At 44.1% G+C, this 18,080-nt stretch overlaps 1 protein-coding gene across 3 annotated transcripts in view; it reads left to right on the plus strand.

Moving 5' to 3' along the window:
* The window catches only part of TEDC1 (tubulin epsilon and delta complex 1), a 64,224-nt gene extending 47,070 nt beyond the window's left edge, over positions 1-17,154 (plus strand). For all 3 annotated transcript variants that reach the window (XM_090146112.1, XM_031595748.2, XM_090146113.1), the window contains one exon: positions 15,906-17,154. In XM_090146112.1, the coding sequence (XP_090002238.1) occupies positions 15,906-16,265 (360 nt within the window). In that variant the 3' untranslated portion in view covers positions 16,266-17,154. The remainder of the gene's footprint in view (positions 1-15,905) is intronic.
* Positions 17,155-18,080: the final 926 nt, after the last annotated feature.

Consider the following 18,080-nt stretch of genomic DNA (forward strand, 5'->3'; position numbering starts at 1 on the left):
TGAGCTTTGGGGCGGCCGTTGCGATAGGGAGCAACTTCTCACATCCTTTATTTTTCAGCTCACTTGCTGTGTCCCGTCTCAGGGCAGCCTCCCTGTTGGTGCTCTGTGTCAACCTACAATTGCTTGTCTGTTTATGCCCACAGCATGCCAGGTGCTCTTTCAAACACAAAGTAAGCAGGTGTCCCAGAGAGGCAGTGTGCTGAAAACAAAGTAAGTGTTCTTGCATTTGGAAGTGAAGGCATCAAAGGATAGGGGTTACAGAGGAGAGAATGAGAAGAGGAGGAAATTGTGGCAGCCTCTCGAGGGGACAGAGGCAGCAGGCTGAAAGCATCTGTAATGGTTACAGCAAGAAAAATACAAGTTAGGTATTCACAGGGAAAGGGAGGGTGTGAGAAGCCAGAACTTGTCTTCTTTCACTGAGTTAGTCTTTGAAATGCCTGATAGGGAAAGGAATAAGAAAGATTTGAAACCTGTGAAGTGAGAGAAGGAACAGAGTGCAAGTTTTGGTGCAAGAACAGACTGGGTGTGGGAGGTTGGCTGAGGAGGAAAGCAGGTGATAGGAAGGAAACGTACATGGTGTTCGCTGGCATAGAGATGGGGGGGCACAGAGAAGCACCCAGAGGGGCACTGGGGCATAAATAAAAGAGCTGTTAATGTAGATTTGGGAGATGAATCTGAATATTAGCATCCTGACACAAGGAGAAGATGCGATGAAGATGCAGGCATAGAAAGTAGCTTTTTTTTTTTTTTTCACAGTCATAAAAGGGAAAGAAGGATACCAGAGAATCTGTGAAACCAGTTAATGGGAGAGAAGTGAAAGGAACAGTTGGGTCAGGTAGAACACTAACAGAACTTTCTGTGTCACTGTTTTGAATCCATATTAACTCAGAATTGTTAACTTTTTGGTTTTTTTAGTTTGAAGTGTGGGTTGTTGGGATTACAGATCAACTGCCAGAATGAAAGGTAACAGGTATTTGCTCAAGAGTTCAGAGGAATTTGGCATTTGAAAAAATGTATGGAGAAAAACTGGATCGCTCTCTTCCACTTCAAGGATAAGGAGCCAGTTGGGCTTGGTTGGATAGGGGCAGGCATGAGGTGCTGCTGCTTCATACCAAGTGTGCAATCCTCCCCATGGGGCACTGGGGATATTAGCAGCATAAGTGAGTTCAGAATCTGTCGGTTACATTCTTTGAAGAAATCCACCAAAAATTATCCAATACACAAATGCAAATTATAAGCTTGTCAAGTTGCAGGCTGGGAGAATATTCTGAAGTATCTCCAATGTATTTCCTTTGATCTTGTAGTCTTCTCCAGGCACTTGCTGTCAGTCACAGTCAGATGGGGTGCTGGTCATGTGGGTCACTGGTGTGGTCTGGCTTAGATGCTTTATGGCAAAACGGAGATGAATGTTGCAGGACAGCTCAGACTTTGAAATTAAAAAGTAAACTTCCCACTGTGTGGTTTCCAATATGCTCTGACTCCTTTTATGTATTACATTATATGTGCCTGTTAAATATGATGTAGTAATCACACTAACTTTTTATGCTTTCATTTGGAGATGAAGTCCAATAATGTTAACTGATGAATGCTGCACAGTGCACTGAAATAGATGCGCTGATTGTTTTTGAATGATGTTTGGTCAAGTTCCACTGTTTCTGAGATTCACAGAATGTCATTTGAGTCCATAACTGTGGGAAACAAATGGAGTGTGTCTTGGTGTGTTGTTAAAAGGATAGTTTATCGCAAGTGCTTCCTCTTCTGCATCCCCCAGAACAGAATTGTTTCGTAATGCTGCTACGTGACAGCATTTTGGAGAGCCTGGAGGTCAGATGACTCTCCATTAATCCTCTTTAAATCAACCCTTCTTTCTGTCAGCCAAGCTGCCTACGTGATGCTTTCTGCCTGCAGTCTGCCTTCTTTCCCCCAGCCAAGATGCTAGCTGAGTGCAGGCTGCTCTATCAGTTGTGTCCCCTTCAGTCCTTTCACTGGAGAAATAAGCTTATCACGTCTTTCCTTCTATATTCTTTTTTTAGTCAAACAAAGAGAAGTTACAGTGGTAGCTGAAGTGGTCATTATCTCTAACTTTGTATCTTGTGATAGTGAGGCATCTGGAAATTATCTTGGCTCTCACAAGCATGCCCATATGAGGGACAGTAAGTTTTATTATAGCTGCTGTGCCCACTGTGTTGTACTTCATGAGAACCGTGATAATCCACCAAGTAATTATGTTGGTTGTTAGCAATGCGCCTGGTGTCTGTGCCAGGCAATTGAGTAGAAACTATTCCAAAGAACTGAGGACATGTGATTAGATGTGATATTCTGGGGAAGAGACAGCCACAGTTTTTAAAGAGAGGAATCACAAATGTAAAAAATCTGCTGGAGCTCTTGGGGAGGGGACCACTGAGCGTGTGGGCAAGGGAGGTTGGGTTGGCGTGACCCGCTTGCATTTAGAAATGGTATTTGATAAGGTTCCTGAAAGGGTTCTCAACCAAAATAAACTGCCCATGTGAATGTGTTTCCTCTGACCCTTGAGCAAACACAGCAGGAAGAGGAGAGCAGTTGTCTCTGATCAGTTTGCACAGGGAGCTGAAGAGCAAGAGGCACAAGTGAAAGAAGCTCAATCACTTTTGCGCACACAAAGGACAGCAGGAAAGGATCAAGGACCCTCTTAGAATGATAGAATGGCTTAGGTTGGAGGGGACCTTAAAGATCATCCACTTCCCAGCCCCATGGGCAGGATTGCCTACCACCAGATCAATCCCATCCAGCCTGGCCTTGAACACCTCCAGAGATGGGGCATCCACACCTCTCTGGGCAGCCTGTGCCAGTGCTTCACCACCTTCTGAGTAAAAAATCTCTGCCTAGCATCTAAACTGAACCTTTTAGTTAAATCTTCTGGTTTAAAGCCATTTCCCCCATGTCCTGTTACTATCAGGCTGTAAAAAGTCAATCCCCCCTGCTTCTAAGCTTCCCTCAAGTACTGGAAGGCACAGTGAGATCTCCAGTACCTTTGTGGTACTGAATAATGGAGTGATAAAATGTCAGATAAAGTGGGATGGGAGATAAATGTGATAAAAATGCGTCTGAAGGAAAATCATAATATTATGCCTGTTTTTGTGATCTGGCCATCGTGTCGTGTGAGTGAGCTCTTGGGGTTATAGTAGTAGTTCTGTGAAAATGTCAGTGGTTGCAAATAGTAAATTAAATCCTAAGAATTGTAAGCAAGGCAGAAGAAAGTGAAATTTAAAATATTTCTATTGGTTTCTGGCACACCGTGTGCAGTTCTGGTTGTTTTCTGAACTAAAAGAAAGACGTGATTGAGCTGATAAGGCATAGAAAGGAGAAGTGATGATGACCCATGCTGTGAAAGTGCTTCTGTGCAAGGAACATTCAGCTGGTTTAGGGCTCCTTGCTCTGCAGGAGGCCATGAAGGGAAATATCACTTTGGAGCAGGAGCAAACAATTGTACTGTTCTGCTGCTCCTTCATCCTCACAACTGGGCAAGTTCATGAAGAAAAAAATCTGTTGTTAAGCAATAAATATGAAAAATGTTCTCTGGCCAAGGAAACCCTTCAGCCAAAAACTGCTGAAGTTTAGAAAGTTGTGTCTTCCAGTGAAGTATGGCTATGTGTTTGTCTAGTGCTGAACTTCTCTTGCTACTCGCTGCTGAGCTGTGTTGCAGACAGGCTGCTGGGTGAGGTGGGCTTTGAGGGCTCTCTAACATAAAGATGGAAAGACTACAGCGAGATAGGAACTTTCAGATACAAAGAATACAAGTTTTTGTGGAGGGAAGAGATGTTTTTTCCTATGCTTTCCATGAATGGGACAAAAATGTGCTTAAATTACAACACAGTTCTCACTGCAGATGAAAGAAATAATTTCCTCAGACCCTCTGCAAAGCAGGTTATGCAAATATCTGTCAGGGATGGCTGAAGAGGAGCTGAACCTGCTGTACAACTCTGATTTGGGCTTGAAACCTGAATCTGTGATTGACTGATGTATTTAGGACAAGGTAGAGGTATTTCATATGTGTTAATGTCAGAGCTATGCTATGCCACAGTGTCTGGTTTGCAGCACTAAACACAACTGCTGTTTATTCAGGATGAGCTAATCAAGGCAAGATATCTGGCTTTTATAAGATTAATAATTTGTACTGCATGATTCTGGTAGAGAAAACTATCCATCTTTAATCTTTTAAAATTAAGTAAGTAATTTTCCTCAGGAAAGCATTTTCTTTTGTTTTTCTCTGCCTGCTCCCAGCTCTTTATTTTCCCAGTTTTGTGCTTGGAACGACCCTGAAACCATTTTCTTTTCAAGGACATTGACTGAAGATAACTGAATGTTGCTATGGGATTTGGGTGATTCGTGAAACCCTGATTAATATGACATTTTAACTGATACCCATCTGCAGGCAGAATTGTGTTTGGTATCTTGGAGGATAACAGGCATAGGACATACCTGTATGGGCAGAGGTGTGATCTGAATATGTGACTTTCTTATAGTTAGCTCTGCTCTTTTCTGTTCAGCTCTATTCTTTTCCATTCAGCTCTGGGTAAATAATCACTTCTTCTTGGATGACATTTTGGTGGTTAAGCTTTAGAAATGTTTCTCTGCTTGAAAAAAAATGTAACTGAAAAAGAAGTCATCTCCGAATTTGAAAACAGATCTTGTTTATTTGCTCCTTTCTAAATATTTATTCTATTCTCCTCTGATTGAGGGGCATCTTGATTTCAGGTTGAACATTCTGTATCCAGGAGCTGGAGCACAGGGTGCGTGACTCCAAATGGGGATCCTCCTCAGTTTTAATCACATAAATGCTCACCTGCTACTGAGCTTCTGTTGGAGCTTGTTATATTGTAATATGGGATCTTGATGTTTGCTAGGGTTTAAAAACAAGCTAGACTCCTTTTAGGTGATGGTGTGATGGAGCTTGCTCATATATGCATCTCTGAAGCATGGCTGAGAGAGAGCCAGAGCCATTAAACTGAGCTTGAATGTGTTCCCTCCACATTTGAGCCCTGTTCCAGCAGTGCTGGGCTACCCATGCCTGAGCACAGAGCACTGGGAGCTGATGGAGGAGCTGTGGTCCTGCTGCCACTGCACGGTAAGGCCTAACCTGTGTGTAAACCAAGGCATGGGCAGTACCTGTGCATGGGTGGGAAAGTAGAAATAACATTTTCCTGCCCCTCTGCACAGCTGGTAGGGCCCAGTGTGGTGTGTGCTGGCTGCCCAATGTCTGCCCAGTGCGTTCCCCAATGCAGGGCCATGCTTGCTGCAGCCTGAAGTACAGGCTTGTGGCAAAGCAGCAGCTGAGCTCTTGGTGGGAAGCACTCTGAAGCTTTGTCAAGAGCTCTTTTTCTCTTTGAAAGCAAATTGTTCCCGTTTCATCTTGTCTATTTTTGCTGTTTATTCTCATACTCCAGGCTTTCTGCTAATATGAAGATATCAGTGCAGCGAGTGGTTAATAATTACCCAGGCTGTGGGGATGCAGGAAGCGGAGGAGTGCTGGGGATGGTTGGGAGCAGTCAGCATATTCCCTGCCCCGGTCCCAGAGTGTTGTTGTGTTCCACTTTGAAAACCTCCATCTGGAGCATCGAGCAGCTGTCAGTGGAGCTTTTCATGCAAAAAGGAATTGAAAAACTAGCAGGGCCACAAGAGCAGCTTTTGGAAGTGTATGGTTGGCTGGGCCCAGATGCCTGCGTAGGGGAGGAAACCCAGAGAGATCAACAGAAGCATCCATCAAAGGGAGCAGTGGAGGACATGGGCGGGAGGGTGGCAAGGAGGGACGGGGCTAATGGCTTTTATGTGTAGTTTGTATTTCGTTAAACATAGGATTACATTTGCTGCTGATGGAGCTGCCAAGGTATTAGCAGATTTAGGTTATTAGAAAGCATAGACCTGCTGTAAGCAGTAGGGAGTAAGATGTTTAAGGGATGGAATGCTTCCCTTTGAGGACAGGCAGAGAGAGCTGGGGTTGTTCAGCATGGAGAAGAGAGAGCCTGAGAGCAGCCTGTTAGGATCTACAGGGGGGTTATGAGAGGGAAAGGGGCAGAATCCTCAGCAGGGTCTGTGAAACAGGACAAGGGAAATGGTTTCAAACTAACAGAGGGGAGATTTAGATTGGATATAAGGAAGAAGGTATTTATAATAAAGGCGGTGAGGCACTGTCACAGGTTGCCCAGAGAGGTGGTGGGCTTCCCATCCCTGGAGACATTCAAGGCTGGATGGGACTCTGAGCACTTGATGGATTGCAGGGGAGTTGGACCAGATGTCCTGTAGGGGTCCCTTCCAACTCATATGATTCTATGTTCATGTGTGTTCTCTTTTTTGCTTATGTATTTTGTTGTGTTGCTTTGTCAGGCTTTTTTATCAGATTTCCTAACAGATCAGGCTGCTTTCTTTTGGTAAGTGCCCATGGATGCTGGGTGAGACCCAGGTGACGGCTCCAGGAGGCACTGAGCTCTGCCCTGTGCTGGAGGGAGGAAGAAAGAAGCCGTCTCTGTGCATCTCTATTCTCCACAGCAGGATCTGATGTTTGCATTAGACCCAAAGTCCTTAGTTAGCCTGGCTCAAGTAAAAGCATGGGGAGAGTTCCTGCACGTGAGCAGAGCTGGGAGGTTTTTAAAATCTTGTTCACTTCTGAGAAGTTCAGCCCATTACTCAGATTTGAATAGTCAACGCTAAGCTTGCAGCATACAAACAGACGACGAAGATAAGTATTTATTCTTTGTTTGCAGATGTAACTTGCTGTGCTGAATGAGTGCTGAACCGTGTGAGAAAGACTCCGTAGCAGTTGCTAAATCAGCAAACTGATTTCAAACACACAAAAACTGGAACTGAAAGTAAATTATCCCTCCTGACATTTTTCATGGGGCTTATATATTCTAAAGGACTCCAGCTCCGTAGGGAAGACAGAAACATTAAAAACTAAAGTGCTGTCTCCTGTTCTGCGTGCAGAACTCTGGGGTTTGAAGTATGGGTAGAATTTTGTCTTGTCTCCCAGAAGATGCAATTTTCCCTTCCTTAGCCAAAATGCAGAATGTGTGTTCAGGTGACAGGATCAGTTAAGGCATAATCAATAACCATTGTTAATATTTTACTTGTGTTATTTACTGACGTGTTGGATACCAACCACGGCAGTGAAACATGCAGTAAATGCAGCTGAAGAATTATACTCCAATAAATTTTAGATGAGCTTTATTTAACTATAAACTGTAAAAAAAAAAAACAACAAAAAAAAAACATCCCGACGAGAAAATGTGTTTTGTAGCCACTGTAAATGTTTTAGTGGGTTTTTTAAGAAATAAGTGTAGCACTTATGTTTTCACACTGAAGAGCACATCAAACACGGGCAAAAATTGGGAATGCCTACAGGGTTCAGATGTGCAGTGTGTGTGAGGTGGTGGCTTCCAGCACAGCCTTTATCTATTGAATGTGAAAAGCTGTAGGGCTGATGGGGCAGGGATTTGGGGTCCCTGTGGCCACCAAACTGCTGGGTGTCTGGTGCACGGTGAGCCATGGTGATGCATCCTCCTCTGCCAGAGCTGCATCCTGGGGGCATTCCTGCCTGATGGAGACCATCTTAAACACTGCAGCTGGTGGCTGTATTTTAGGACAGCTCTACCTGGAACTCTCTTAGTGTGTTTTACTGAGCTTTTCCGAGTGGGTTTTTGGGATAGTAACTTCCAGAAGGTGTCTGGATTGCTTTTTACAGCTCAGGGCAGACCATCAGCATGAGTTCTTCCTCCACCAGCAGAAGTTGTAAGTTGCATATTTCACAGCACTGCTTGCTTTTCGAATGAGTTGATAGGAGCTTGGTGCTTTTGGGAAATGGGCTGTTTATATTGATGTTTAACTGTGAGCTTCTTTTCTTTTTTTCTTAAAACCTTGGCCTCGTCCTCCCAGCTGTCTGCCCTGAAATCAAGGCTACTTGATCAGAAGAGAAGAAAGTATCTAACTCATTTCCGTGTCTGTCCCTTGTGCTTGTAGAAGAGCTGACATAAAAGTAAATCTGTAATTTAATATTGTCAGATCTCTTCTTCCTAGACAGAAATGCATCTAAATAAGGCTTCAGTGCATTTCTGAGTTCAGAACTCACTACTTCAAGCCGTTTGTCTCGTCAGCTCTCTCCAAGCTGTGAGAGATGTCAGACTTTTCCCTTTGCAGGCTGTAGCTGAAGGGCTCACCCTGTTCCTCCTGCCAGCATCACGATGGCCATTCAGGCAGCTTTGTGCTCTCTGCAGCCACTTCTCACCAGCAAAGCTGTAAGAGAAACTCCTTTAGCTGAACGAGTTTTTGGAGCAGTGGCTTTCAAAAGCATTTTCACTGAAGCTCTGCAGATGTTTTATGCTGGCACATCTCCACCTGAGGGTTAGCGCTCATTTGCCTCGTGCCACTGTTGTTTTGGGGTGCTGGAGTGAGCTTTGCTTGCTCAGAGAGCGCAAATCCAAGGAGCTCTGTGTCCTGGTGTGGCTGCTTTCATGCTGGACAGAGTGATGCAGCTCTTCTCACGTAGCACTGGAGCCCTCCAAGCCCAGCAAGTCACCTACATCTGAGAAGGTATCTCCTATCAGCAGTGTTTGTCTGCTGCCCGAGATAAAAATTGGGAAGAACAAATTGAAAAATAAGTGAGCAATTTATTACATGAAGCAATACTTGTCTGCTGCCTTCCTCTGTAATTTGTCACTGTCAGTCTTTTCTCAGAGAAGCTCCGCAGCCTTTTTGCAAGTGTCTGAATTACTGAAACTGACGTACTGTGGTTTTCATTTAGTACTTTTTCATGTGTGTGTTACTAGATACATTTCTGTGATCTTCTAATTGAATTCAAAGATTTAAATAGTGTAAAGATAAAGCTAATTAGAAATAAAAGGCTAGTCTGCTAGATGGGGTTTTTCTGGTTATTGTAAGTTCTAAGGACTTAGAATTTGGAGGCAGAAATTATTCCCCTTGCACACTGAGAACTGTGTGCCACGTGGGATTTTTGCAAGTCTAAACTTCATCTCCCTGTGTCACTGATGGAGAACCTGCAGGTTGGTGTTCCTGGCTGGAGCCATCACACCTTCACAGTGTATGGGACCATACTGGGGGGTTGCCTACCTTACGAGAAGCAGCTGAAGAGGTTTCAATAGTCCAGTTAACGTTTGGGGATTTGTTCCTGTCTGGTTCTGTCATCAGAGTTGCTTCAAATATCACATTTTGTCTTTGATTCCTATCTGTTTTCCTCTTTTTGAGTTCAGTATTCCTCTGAAGTTAAACACTGGCAAAGCAAACCACTCCTACTAAAACCCGAGGAACAGATAGTTCAGAAAATATCCAGACAACAGGAAATGTTCTCCTAGTGAGAGGCTTTCAGCCCTGCCCCCTTGCTGCTGCCCTCAGGTATGTCCTTTAACCATCCCACCCCACTGCTGCCCTTGGACATACTGCTCAGCAGCCTCACGGTTTGGTTGCTTTGGTGCCTAAGAGGATTAATTTCCCTCTTGCTTTTTCCTGTGCAATAGATATTCACAGGCTCAGCAAACAGGCACTGCGCTTATCACTTATGTGCTTTTGTGTTTCACGCTGATATTTGCAGGTTTACTTTGCATTTTCCTGTTAAGAGCCTGGAAAATCTTCCTGGCGTTCCTTTCCTGGTCTCTTAGGCCGGTGTCCTTTTCTGTTATCTGAAGCTTGTGTGATTTTTCTGACTCCTATCTATGTGATATTTTGATACGTGATGCCAAATACAGACTGACTTGATTCTCTTTATTAAACAAAAAAGTCAACAGAAAGGAGGTATGCCTTCATGCAAGGTCTGGGTCTGGTTACTCCTCTGTGTGAGATTATGCTGTAAGAAACACTTAACTTTTTGTTGCTTTGCTTCCTCACCACCATAATGCTTTCTATTAGAGACCAGCATGGATGCTGTCCTGAAGTCTTATGAAGTGCTTTGTACTGCTGAGTGTATAGTGGGGGGGGAAGAAAGCACACAGCAGCAGTGCCTGGCCAGACTCTCGTGGTTGTTCTCACTGAATGCAGCTAAGCATGTTTGTGATGTTAAACTTGTATTTGTAGTTTCTTCCCAGAGGATTCCTCCCCCAGCTAAAAGCTGGCCTTCTATTGCTGGATAAAGTAGGTGCATTGCTGCTGTGGCTTCCCTGTCAATTTGTTTTGCACTGACAATAGGTGTGCCTGGGAGCTAGTATTTGAATAGAGAATGTCTTGCTTAAAATGCATAAGATGGAGATGTATACATTCCTCTCTAATTGCAGGAAATTGCAAATCCGGGCAAAATTTGGAATGCAGCTGCTTGTGTAATTACATCTCCTGTCAGTTGCTGTAGCTCAGCTTTACAACCCTTCTAAAATGCCTTCATAGTTTGTGGCACAAATAATGCACGCATTAATATTACTTTGATATCCCCTCTTTTGGGTTATTCTCCTTCATTTCCAGAGGCCTAAGCTGTTTCTTCTTGCTGAACTCATAATGAATGTGAGAAATCAGTAATTATATTAAGGTGAAATGTTGCTGCTAGCTGTTTGTTAAGCCAAAGCTTTGAGGTTTTTAGAAAGAAATACCTACGTGTGTACAGCTTCAGGTATGGGTTATGTGCAAACGAATGGTTTTTCTGGCTTTGTGAAATAGGAGGCAATGGGCTCGTTGGAAAAGTGCTGGATTATTGGTAGCTAAGTGGTACCATCTGCTACTGGTCATCCATTGAAGAATAACACAGAGGTGACCATTCTGGGCTTAATGAAATGGGTTGGCCTCACACCACTGTCACAAAAACGATTGAAAAACTGGATAGGATTAAAGGAGGGGTAATAAAGGAATTATTCTGTCCCTCTTTTGGAGAGGTTAGAGAAGTGGAATTGAACCAGGGCAAAGTTGCTGCTGGATGATGTTCTATAAGTTCCTAGGCAGAAGTGGCGTTTTGGAGGCACAAGACGTATTTTAGGTGAGAAATGGCATAACAAGACCCAGTGGCTGAGGCAGAACTTGGTACAGAGATGCACATTTTAAGCCATAAGTGTATTTTACTGCTGAAATAACATTGTGATAGAGTAGGGTTTTGATCGAGTGGAGCTGGTGTTTAAGAAAAAAGTATGGTTCTAAAGGAGACCCCGTAGCTTACCAAATGTAGTAGAACACAGCCCAAATTACTGGGTGAGATACCATAGCCTGTGCTATGCAGAAGGTTAGGCTACTTAAGCACTTCATTTTAGCTTTAAATCTGTAAATGCTTGCGTGCCTTGCTATTAAATGGGCTATTTCAGAAGAACATCATGTCTCTGTGTGTACAATCGAGGATCACGCAAGAAGAAGGGAACCTCATTTAGGCAGGGCAGTGTGGGAAGTGTTCGGCTGTTAAAACAGAAAATGATGGTTTCCAGAGCTTTTAACTGGTTATTCTTCAGGTCGTAGAAATTGCTGCAGAAAATTAAAAACCTTGAAAGCTTATCACAAAGAGGTTTGATTCAATGAGACAAGTTTTATAGAGCTGTGGTGCTAACTCTGTGACTTCCTTAGAGGTTTGAAATTACATTTGGGCAAGTTGCTCTAAGATATGAATTGGAAATTAGAATAAGGTGGGCTTTTTTATAGTAAAGCACCTGCTTTACTCAGTGTTGTAGTGTTTCCAGAATAACGTACTGCAGACTGCTGTTCCTGTATTCTTTCTGTATAAGCAGCAAGTGCCTTCACTGAACACTGGGGGTCTGATTTTTTTGGGTAGGTGCTGTTCAGCAAATGTTTGAACTTTGTAGGGTGAAATGTATCAGGTGATTTTGCCCCGATAGCAAAAGCAGTGTGGCTTGATTGCTTGGATATTGCATCCATTCACATCTCCTAATTTCCTTTTGCTTCTGAGATCTGAGGTTTTGCTGTTAGTTCCTGTGGCTCTGAGCACAAGCAGCTTCCTTCAGGTGCATCACTGAGTGGGGCAGAGCATTGCTTTGCTTTGTGAGGCTGCTTTCAGGTCGCCACGTGAGGTGGTGGCATCCAGCATTGGGAAGATTACCACTTCAGTTAGGTCATTACTGGAAAGGACTTAAATAATGCAGTGTGGTTACCTAGAGGTTTCACAAGATCTCTGTGGGATGCTGTGCATTTTGGCAAAGATCTGTCCAAGTGTGTTCATGTCCAGCTTGCTGCTTAGCAAAAAAAGAACAATTTTTGCATCATTTTCATTGCACTTCTCATTAGCAAGCTGTTAAAACTCTATGAGGCGGAGCGGCCTCTTGGGGATGTTTGAGCCTCATAGAATGAGACACAACTCTGGGAAGCTCATTACCAGCAAGGTGCAGGCAAACGGAGGGAGCTGGGGAAACCACAGCAATTAGTTAGGGCTGGGTTTTGAGCAGCAGTGAGATAAATGGATTGCATGTCTTGAGCAGCTGATGAAGGCAGACCTCTCGCAAGGTGGGACATGGTCTTGGAAGTGGGAAACATGGCAGGCTTTGTCAACCCTCAAACATGCAAAGTGACAGCACTTTTCTGTGGATTCTTGAGTGTGTGTAAGCGCTCTGTTGGAATTACAGGTGTGCTGAAGTGTTGTGAGCTGCTAACCGAATCAGTGCTGGCTCCAGAGCAGGGGATGTGTCAGCTGGAAGATGCTGCTTTCTTATCAGCTGATTCCCTCTAGTTCAGTGTGGCTGTTCTCAAAATGCACTGGGTCCCTTTGGGGTGAGGTTGGCTCTGTAGAAGTGGAAACGTGGATCGTTGTGTTGTATTTATTTGATGCGGGTGCACAGCACTTGTCAGACAGTGCTGTGTACCTAATGGGGAATTCAAATTCTAGCTGGTAGATTGAGACCAAAAGGCAGAGCTGTGGGATAGGAAGGGGCAGGCACGAAATGCTGAGGCTCCTAATCCTTTACAATATGTTTGTTTAATATAAAGTGGTCTGCTGAGATTGTTTTCCGTGTGGAATAATCATTATGTGCTGACTAATGGGAGACAGCAAGCTGTTAAAGAGCATCAATTAACCATACAGGAGGGATGTTAGTGAGTGTTTTCACAAGTCTTCAGGATGTGAAGAATAAAGAACATTACTGGAAGGCAACCCCAAGAGATTTTTAGCTATTCAAATCTACAAAGAGCAGAAAGTGTTTGTGAAGATGTATGGGGTTACAGAATTTTCCTTTACCAGGAAGAGCAGTGCAACGAATAAATTGAACTGGAGCTCCAATTGCCCTGATATGATGGGAATAGCACTTTGCTAAACTTGTCCTCTTGTTTCATATTCATTAGTTGAAAATTTTCTTACTAAATTCATCTAACATCGTTGTTCCAGGAAGTGTTGGTCCTCTTCATAGAAGACAGCATGTGCAGTGCCTTTCTGATGCTGTGTTTCCCTGGCTGCTGTCCTTGTCCTTACCTCTGCTATTGCTTCAGTACAGTAATTCCTACCTCAGCTGTTTCTGCAACGAGTTAAAACTCAGTGCACTTAATGCTGAAAGGAGCGTGCTCTTCCATCTTGTGTCTTGCTCCATGGGTAATGACATTCTCCACCTTTGGCTGGTATGAAAACCTACGTTTCATTAGCAATATCTTATGCAGCCCTAGTAGCATTCTGCCTGAATTTAATGCAAAGAAAATAAATAGCATTTTGTGGACTCTGTTTGCGTAGTGATTTTGTTCTGTGTAAGTAACTGGAGATATTCTCCATCCTGCATTCCGGTGTTAAATCCACTCTGTGCAAACTTCACTTTTCACTTATTTAATTCAATTTTGGCAATGGAGAGTGCAGATTATTTTTTCTCTTTTGTTTCTTCTGAGTTGTTGTTAGAGAACTGAGCTGCTGATACTCTTGTAGTCAACAGTGAGAGGTGCCCTGGGATTCAGTGGGGATTATGTTAAAGAGAGACCCTTGGTTCTTGGACAAGGGCAAAGATAGACTTCTCTCTGCTTCAACTCTATTCAAGTGCTTTAATCAGCAGAGGTCTCCTTTAACAGATGGTTCTGCATCGATAAAGCCTTTAGCAAGTTAGGAAAAATTCAGAGCAACTTATTTCTTTTCTGACTTGATTGATTTTCTTGATCTTTGTTGAGGATGGGGAGGGATAATACATCAGAAGACTCTGGGGAGGATTAATTACTTGGCTGCAAATGATGTGAAGATATTATGATAAAAGACTTGGAATGAGTGAGTGAAGCCCTGGCTGCGCTGGTGTCAGTGGTGGAGTTTAGCAGTGCCTTCAGCTCTGACTGATCTCTGGTGTTTCAGAGGGATATCAAATATCCCCCAGCTTACAGAGAACTGGTCAAAGCCCTAACGCATGAGATAGCAATATCTTAATGCAGATCTGTGGATTTAAAACCCCGAGGAGGAGTTCAGCTTCACCCCTGGCCAGGGATGGGAGGAGTGCAAGGGATGTCATTAGTGCCAAGTTGACCTGAGCTGAGCTTTGGCCAAAGGATTCATCCTTGGAGCAGCAATGGAGCATTTCATGGTTCATTATCCTCACAGTAGGCAAGAATGTCTTATTCTGAAGCTGAATATCTAGTTCATGTTTCCATTCATTTGATCTTCTTATGCTTTTGTCAGCAAAGTCTGGTCTCTCACCTCTATCTTTTTGACTTTTAGGATCTAAAACAAGTTATGTCTCTGCATGAGTGAAATAGCTGGAGCTCTTGAAGTTGCACAATACAAGGCTTGCTTTCTGGGCTGTGAGTCATTGGGTGACCTGTCTTTGAATCCTACTCTGTTTCCTTTTTGTTTGAAATTTCACTCTTTTTCAGCTGAGCTGATTTGGCAGCTGGCTGCTGTCGCAGAACGCTGTGAGGCTGCCTTGCCCATTGCTGCCAGGTATGTGGGCCTGCTTGTGGTCCCAGCCCTGGTGCTTTCCACACCACACAAGACCTGCTCGGGCTTGGTAATGCAGCAGGGCGTTTCTGGTGGGCTTTTAGAAGTTGATGGGGCTGATAGAGATGGCTGATAGAGCTGTGAGAAGGCAAAACGGTGGAAAAGTGGGGCAGGGAGAGGGTCGCTCAGTGGGCTGCCCAATGCCAGGCTGTGCCCTTCCCAGTTCCACCCACAGCTCTGCAGCCATCAGCTTGTGTTGAACTCCACCAGCTACCACATAATGTGCCCTTAGCCCGAGAACCATTTCCCTGAAGGCCTCAGCAGGGAACCTCTTCTTATGAATGTTTCCCCACTGACAACTACATTTTGAGATGAGTCACTGAATTCGTGTTTAATCCACTTGTGAAATTGGCAAGGCAATTACCATCTTGCAAGTTCTTCAAATCAAATTGTTAGTGAACATTAAATAAAATGCTTTGGAGAAATCCCAGTATATACAATTGCTTTTATCCAGACTACTCTGTCACAAGAAAAGCTTTGTTTTATTGGGCCTATCTTCAGTGCAAGTGTGCTGCCTGTAATTCATTTTGTTCTTAGCCTATACTTCTTTGTCTCTGCTTCATTATTTTTGTTTTACTACTTGTTACCCGTAATGAGAATGAAGGAATTGCTAGCTTCCAGTTGCCATCCCTCCTTTCTCACGTTGCCAAGTACAGAAAGCATTTGCAAATGGAATGAGTGCTGTTAGTCACGAAGCAGTTAATCAGTTCTGACAACACGGTGGTGATGAAGGTCACTCTCCTGGGTTCCCCTTCGTGCTCTGTGCTGTGAGGGGAGAACACGGAGCCCTTGGGTGTTAGTCATCAGGTCAGGGGGTGCTGGGCTATGAAGCTGCCAAGAAATGACCACGGGCAGCTTTTTGGTCTCTGCTGCTACCTGATAAAAAGCATGTTAGCTTAATTCAGTTTTTGCTGCCGTGAACTTGAGTTTACTCTCAGTTGGCTCCTGTTTCTTTGGTACATCCCTGTCCAAACATGACATTTGCTGTCGTTTCCTGGTATGAGGAGCTGTTCACAGAAATTTACCATACTCTTCTCTTTTTTTTTTTAAATCTCCACAGGTGAAAACAAGACAGGAAGAACTGCAGAAGGAGGACTTCTCTGCCAAACTAGGAAAGATAGAGGAATCAGTGGAGCTGAAACTACTAGATCTTATGAACCATGGTACTCCAAACAGAAATAAAATGCATGGGTCATGCAGGTTGGTATTTAGAAGCAAACATTCTGCCAGCAAAACAGGCTTTGGTGGATCTGTATCCAAGGATCCTGTTCCAGCTGTCAGTGCTACAGAGGTGATTAGAGAACTGCGGATGAGAGAGGCCAGCCTACAGAGAGAGCTGAAGCAGCTGAAGGATGAGTGCAAGCAGAGGTTGGATGGAATTGCAGAGAGGTTGGATGGAGTGATTTGTATCTCTCCTTGAAGAGAGAAAGCTGGACTCAGAAGAACAAAGGAGAGGGCTTATTTGATCAGAACACACTTGTGCAGTTTGGCATGGGGGAGTGCAAGATGAGGAACCAAATGTGAGCTTTGATATTTAAGCCTGGGAACAGTAACTTGTTTCTGCTTTGTGACTTGCACTGGGGCCATAACCTTTGTGGTTCTGCCTGCAGCCTCTTTATTGCTAACCTTGCCAATTAAATTCTGCAGCAGGCCTTAGTGGGAGTGTGCTTATATCTCCCTTTTATCTTTTAGATGTTTAGTTCTTCTGCCAAACACTGGCTCTTCCAGAATGCTCAGCTGCTAGACACAGCTTTCTTTGAGGCTGCAGATTGGAGTACTAATTGCATACAACATTTTCCAGCAAGGGGAAGCATTCATTAGTCAGAAAAATCCAGGTACTGGAGAACATACAAAGCGCCAGGGCTCAGAGAGATTGGGAAAGTGCTATTTTTAATTCAGCTGGTTTGCATATTTGTGGCAGCTATAAGGCAGCCACTGTAAAGAAAAACAAATGCCTAATAATAAATAAAGCTGCACGCTGACTTCATTTGCTGGTGTGATGCACTTCAAGTAATGAGGTTCTCAAAGAGAGCAAACTAGAAACCCGTTCACCAAGATATGAGTCACGGCGAGATAACTTATGGGCCTGCTATAGGAGTTTCTGTAAGATAGAAGTATGACCCTTGCTTCCATGCACGAGAAGTCTCCAAACTCTTATCCCTGGAGGCTTCTTTCCCTAGAATATGCAAATGCTTTTCACTTGGCATGCATCTCCTGCCCTTTTCTGCTTTGCTCTCACTAAAGAATCATAGAATGTTTATATATGCTAGCTGTATGCTTTCAGGAATAAATAAAAGGAAAAGAAAATGGTTTGATTTCATTGTGAATTGCTGTGAGCAGCAGGCTTTCCTTGGCCTGGCATTCTGTCTGCTGTTCCAACTCATGGTGCTGATGGCCATTCTTGGCTCCTGCCTCAGCTAAATGTGAGCAACCTTTAAGGATCTTCTCAGGCACTGGGTGTGATTGCTGCTCTGCAAGTGGTGATGCACAGGTGGGAGCAGATGGGCAAGGCTCGCGTCTGCTGGTTGCTTCAGCATCAAGTTCAGAGATGCTGCTTATCTGCAGCACCTGTGTTGGTTCTCATGCAGTCTTTGCTAGAGCAAGTGGCAACAGATATGTTGTTGGAGGGCTGGTTTGCCCTGTGTTCACCTATCATGGCATGGTCAGTTTAATATGGGCCAGCTGTCTCTTTCTCAGCATTTCCTATCTCCTTCAGGTTTGATACGAGAATATTTTCATGTTGCATTGCACTTGGGTTTAAAACGTTGCTCTCAAAGGATTTGTTCTCGTGGCACGTGCAGCAGGGCAGGGTGGACAAATGTTCTTTAGCTGGGAGAGAGCTCAGATTTCACAGAATCACAGAATTGCCAGGGTTGGAAGGGGCCTCAAGGATCATGAATCTCCAACCCCCCTGCCACACGCAGGGCCACCAACCTTCCCACCTAATGCTAGACCAGACTGCCCAGGGCCCCATCCAATCTGGCCTTGAACATCTCCAGGGATGGGGCATCCATAACCTCTCTGGGCAGCCTGATTTCTTGAATCATAATCATAGAATGGCCTGGGTTGAAAAGTACCATAACGATCCTCTAGTTTCAGCCCCCCTGCTATGTGCAGGGTCTTGCTTGTGGCTTGCTTAGCTGGAGCAGGAGGTGATTGTCCCCTGTACAACTTCTCAGAAAGAGTGGTGAGACACTGGAATGGGCAGCACAGGGAGGTGGTGGGATTACTGTCC

The sequence above is a fragment of the Phasianus colchicus genome, chromosome 9 (assembly GCF_987193195.1).
Source record: "Phasianus colchicus chromosome 9, bPhaCol1.hap1.1, whole genome shotgun sequence".
In the NCBI taxonomy this organism is placed as follows: Eukaryota; Metazoa; Chordata; class Aves; order Galliformes; family Phasianidae; genus Phasianus; species Phasianus colchicus.